Source organism: Barbus barbus, assembly GCF_936440315.1.
Source record: "Barbus barbus genome assembly, chromosome: 22".
NCBI classification, from domain to species: Eukaryota; Metazoa; Chordata; class Actinopteri; order Cypriniformes; family Cyprinidae; genus Barbus; species Barbus barbus.
The window spans coordinates 12,919,960-12,924,640 of record NC_136750.1 but is presented as its reverse complement, the minus strand read 5'-3'; the positions used below and the strand labels follow the sequence as shown (position 1 = coordinate 12,924,640).

Below are 4,681 nucleotides of genomic sequence, written 5' to 3'. Positions count from 1 at the left end.
AGAATGTTTTATTGTTGTTTTTAATTAGATACATGTGAGGAATGAAAGGTTCAGCCACAGACGCCACAGATGTTTTTGGAGAGTAAGTGGTGGAATTTTCACAAAAAAAACAGTATAATGTAATAAAACAAATGTCTCATTGTAATCGAAAAAATTGAGTCACATGAATACAGATCTGTTACACCACATTAAAGAGCATAAAAACACATTATTGTAAGGCACATTGTTTGTACTTCGCTATTAAACTGACAGATTTTGAAAGCTGAGTCTCTGTTTTATAGTCTAATAAAAGAACCAAAAGCGGTCTGTGCCAGTAGCCTCGCAGTTAGTGCGCCGACATACAGCGCAATTGCGCTCAAGGTGTCCCGAGTTTGAATCCCGGCTCGTGGTCCTTTGCCGCTCCCCTCTCTCTTCACCCAATGTTTTCCTGTCTACTCTACACTGTCCTGTCCAAATAAAGGCATAAAAAGCCCATAAATAAATCTTAAAAAAAAAGTACCAAAAACACAAAGCTTAATGCTATTATTGTGTGTCTGGTGCATTACAAATAACGAATGCAATCGAAGAATAGCTGAATATTCAATCAAAGCCCACTGATTAATCAGTGAAGTAAGTAATTATTAGTCAAAAGTTTACAATTTTACACCTTAATAATGTAAAACTATTTATTTTGTGTTTCTCTACCCATGATGGCATTTTTAGTGTTTCTCTCTGGATGTAAAAGGATGATGTAGCACTTTGGGGCAAATATGGCCACCAGTAACCCAAAACTAGAAGCTAAAATGGCAAATATCTCTACAGCAACTGCATATTTCCCTGGTGAGCTCACATATGCTGGAACAAACGCAATCCACACAGCACAGAATATTAGCATGCTAAAAGTGATGAACTTTGCTTCATTAAAATTATCTGGTAGATTTCTTGCAAGAAAGGCTAAGAGAAAACTTACTGCTGCCAACAGTCCAATGTATCCCAGCAGCATAGAAAAACCAGCCACTGAGCCTATAGCACATTCATATACTATTTTAGAGCGAGTATACTGGCTGTTTTTATGTGGTGTTGGAGAGGCAGTTGATAGCCAAACTGCACATATCACAACCTGGAGGGCGGTTAGGACCAGAACTGTGCATCTTTGTTGAGCTGCTCCAAACCATTTCATTGTTCCTTTACCCTCTGGTCGAGATGACTTGAACACGGCTATTACCACCATAGTCTTGACCAGGATGCTGGAGATGCATAGAACAAAGCTTATGCCAAACACAGCATGTCTTAACTGACATGTCCATAACTGTGGCCGGCCAATGAACAGCAGCACACACAGAAAACACAGTTTCAGTGACAACAGCAACAGAAAGCTAAGCTCTGAATTGTTGGCTCGTACTATGGGAGTGTTACGGTGATGAGCGAAGATGACCATCACAAGAGCACAGATGCAGGTGCCAAGCAAAGAGGCAGTGGTCAGAGAGATTCCTAGAGGATCCTCATAAGACAGAAACTCTACTTCTTTCGGGACGCACTGGTCCTTATCCGAACTGGACCAGAACTCATCTGGACAGACGGTGCAATCAATAGCATCTGTGGGAAATAAAAAGAGAGAAGGTGTGAACTGAAGAGAACTTCACATCAAATTATGTTCCAATTTTCTAATCAATAATTTCCTCACTTGTCATATTAGAAATTTCTCCATCTCTGCATGACAGGCAGTCAAAACAGCAGACAGGAAGGCCCTTCCTCCTGGCTTGTCTGGTGCCTGGTGGGCAGCTCTCACTGCAAACAGATCTTGGGGGCTGAAAGAGACATCATCTGTTGTCATTTTTTTTCATGTATTGTATTTATCATCTATTTTACACAATAACAAGTTTTTCATTAATTTATCCTCATTTGTCTTATCATAGCTTTGACTAGTATATAGATTATACATCTGCAAAAAGGATGCCATTAAAATGTACTGTTTATTACTTTTTTGGTCTTGAAATTCCAGTATATTGCATCCTCATCCAGTGTGAGCACCATCTCTGTTGCTGCCCCTTTATTTACTACACCAACTGTGTGAATCCTTATCGATCCATCAAAGCTCGGCTGCCAGTTCAGCACATCATATATGGCCAGAGCATCTCCATTCTTATCAAATGACACGTGATCCCCAAAGCCTGTGGTGAAGTTCACTTTCTGTAGGTAGTGAACCAGCTGCACAGTTGGTAGAGAGGACAAGTGTTAAATGTTTATCTGAAATGTAAAATAATATAGAGTACATATTTTGCTTTTACATCTTCAGCTCTTCTATATGCCTGGAGAAAATTTGCACTATACCCGTGGGTCTTACCTGCCAGGGTTTCAGGTTGGTTTTATCAGCACAGCTGTTCCCACTGAATGGTCCTCTCCCCTCTTCACACTGCATCAGGTCATGAAGTGCATGTGCCAGAGCATAAACTGCCTTATAGACATTATATGCTGCTCTCAACCCCGAAACATCAGTGTATGGTGTTTCAGTGATGCTCAGGTCCTCTTGTCCTGTACACACCTTTTTCACTTGCTCTCCATCTATCGCTCTACCCCCTTTTTCAAAACTACACCCGAACATGTTCTCCCAGAAAATTCTCACTATATTGTTTTTTTGATCATTACTGGGATGGAGACGTAGAAGAAACTCACGGAGTCCCTCAATCTCTCCGCGCCTAATAGCAATGCCCAGTGTGCCCCCCAGGATGGGTAGGAAACGTGGAGTGTGGTATACAGGTGAAGTGGTCCAAGCTTCACTGGCAATCCACTGTCTGCCTGTTATGTTCTGCAACACCACCTCCTCCATCAAAGGTATTAGAAAGGATGAAGTGGAAAAAACAACCACCACTCTAGCTGTAGAGACCTGAATCACTCGTGTTATATATTGAATGTCTCCGTGGTTGTTATCATGGGGAAGGATTTCAGAAAAAGCAACACAATGTCCAAACAGCTGCATTTCCTGCTGAAATAACTGAGCAGCATAGATGCCATAATCATCATCACTGTAAATGAGACCAACCCAGGTCCATCCAAAATGCCTCAAAATCTGAACCATAGCCCGCACTTGGAAGGCATCACTGGGGATTGTTCTGAAGAAAGAGGGGTACTTTTTCCTGTCACTCAAACAGGAGCAGGTGGCGTAGTGACTAACCTAATTAGTCAGGAATGATGGAGGGAGAAATAATGACATGAGACAGAGAAATAGAATGATACTCGTCAGTGCTTTTGATTTTTTTTTTTCAGACACAAGCACATTTGAAAAATAGTGCAAAAATATTCACATAGTGTATTTTCTTATCTTTTTTTTCATAGCAACTTACTATAGGTACTCGAAACAGCCCCAGAACATTGGAAATTGCAATGGAAGGAGTTGAACTTGGATCCCCTACAATCCCAATGACTGGAGGAGGCCCAGTGCAGTTTAGGTTGGAGAAGGACTCCTCTGTTCCACTAGCCAGGGATATGGCAGCCCGGAATGCTATTCCTAGTCTTACACAGTTGTCATAAAGATGGTATCCAAGAGTGATGCTAGGCAGCAGATTTGGATTCTTATTGATCTCATTTACTGCAAAAGCCATTGTCTGTGCCTGCTGGAAGATTTCTATATTGAATCTAGAAGAAAAAAGAAATAAGTAAATATAAAACAATATAAATGTTGACATGTAGTAAAAAATATATAAATAATCAAATAAAATAAATAATAATATAAGCATTAGTATACAGAAAATGTATTTGAGACCAAGCACTAGTCATGGAACCCTCCTATTGTGCGTACCTGGTTAAATGCACAGTGGTTTCAATATAGATTTTTTTTTTTTACTGCTGTTAGCATATTATTTAAAGTTAGCTTAGGTAAAAGGACGCAAATAGAACTTAAGATTTTTTTTGTTTTGTATTTATTGTTATTATTATTATTATTATAAAACCTCTCTCACTCTGTTACTTTTTTTTTTTTCGTTCGGCCACAGACCAGACTCACTTTTCACAGTATGGTGGTTCTGGCTCCATTCTGAAGCTCAGTTCTGGAAACACTGTGAAAAAGTGAACATGAAATAGGCCTCCAAGTATAAAATCTCCATCCTGGTACATTCCATTCAACTTGAAGCGTCCCTGGAGCTGACATGAACCTGATTTGAGGATTGAATCTGCAGAGAGACAGTTAAATGACAGGTATAGAAAAATATAAAGAGTGATCCGCATCTCTCTTTCTGACCCACTCAGCCACTCTACTATAATTTATGATGAAGCTTGTGTGGGGTGTTCCTTTAAAAGTGCAGGCGATGCCAAGTGGGCATCCCTGGAAAGCAGGACGTCACTCTCCCATCCCTCCCAACACAGACAACAGTATTGATGGAATAAAGGACATATGCATGCACAGTGAACTGCTGTTGGTTGTATAAAGACTTTTTTTCATGCTGAGCTGCATGGGAAACAATTGTCTTATACCAGTAATAAATTATATCTACTTATTCATGTTTTTTGCTTGCAAGCGTTATTTATTTATTGACTGATTAACTGATTTTCAGAAAGTCCTCTAGATGTCAGTCATGCATTTGACTTTTCTGAGCAATAAAACATACTGTGTTAGTAGTGAAAGTGTACAATGTACCATGGCAAAGTGATGCTATCAAGTGCAAAGGTATGAATAATGTTATTTATCAAACTAAATGATTACTGTATG

The 4,681-nt window shown here is 39.6% G+C and overlaps 1 protein-coding gene across 1 annotated transcript; it reads right to left on the bottom strand.

Annotated features, from left to right (window-relative positions):
* Positions 1–661: 661 nt before the first annotated feature.
* Positions 662–4,200, bottom strand: LOC306888519 (extracellular calcium-sensing receptor-like; the record flags this gene model as incomplete). Its single annotated transcript, XM_079446874.1, has 6 exons — positions 662–1,575; positions 1,664–1,787; positions 1,960–2,187; positions 2,324–3,151; positions 3,321–3,612; positions 3,980–4,200. The coding sequence occupies 6 exons, from the start codon at positions 4,198–4,200 to the stop codon at positions 662–664; spliced, it is 2,607 nt and encodes an 868-aa protein (XP_079303000.1).
* Positions 4,201–4,681: the final 481 nt, after the last annotated feature.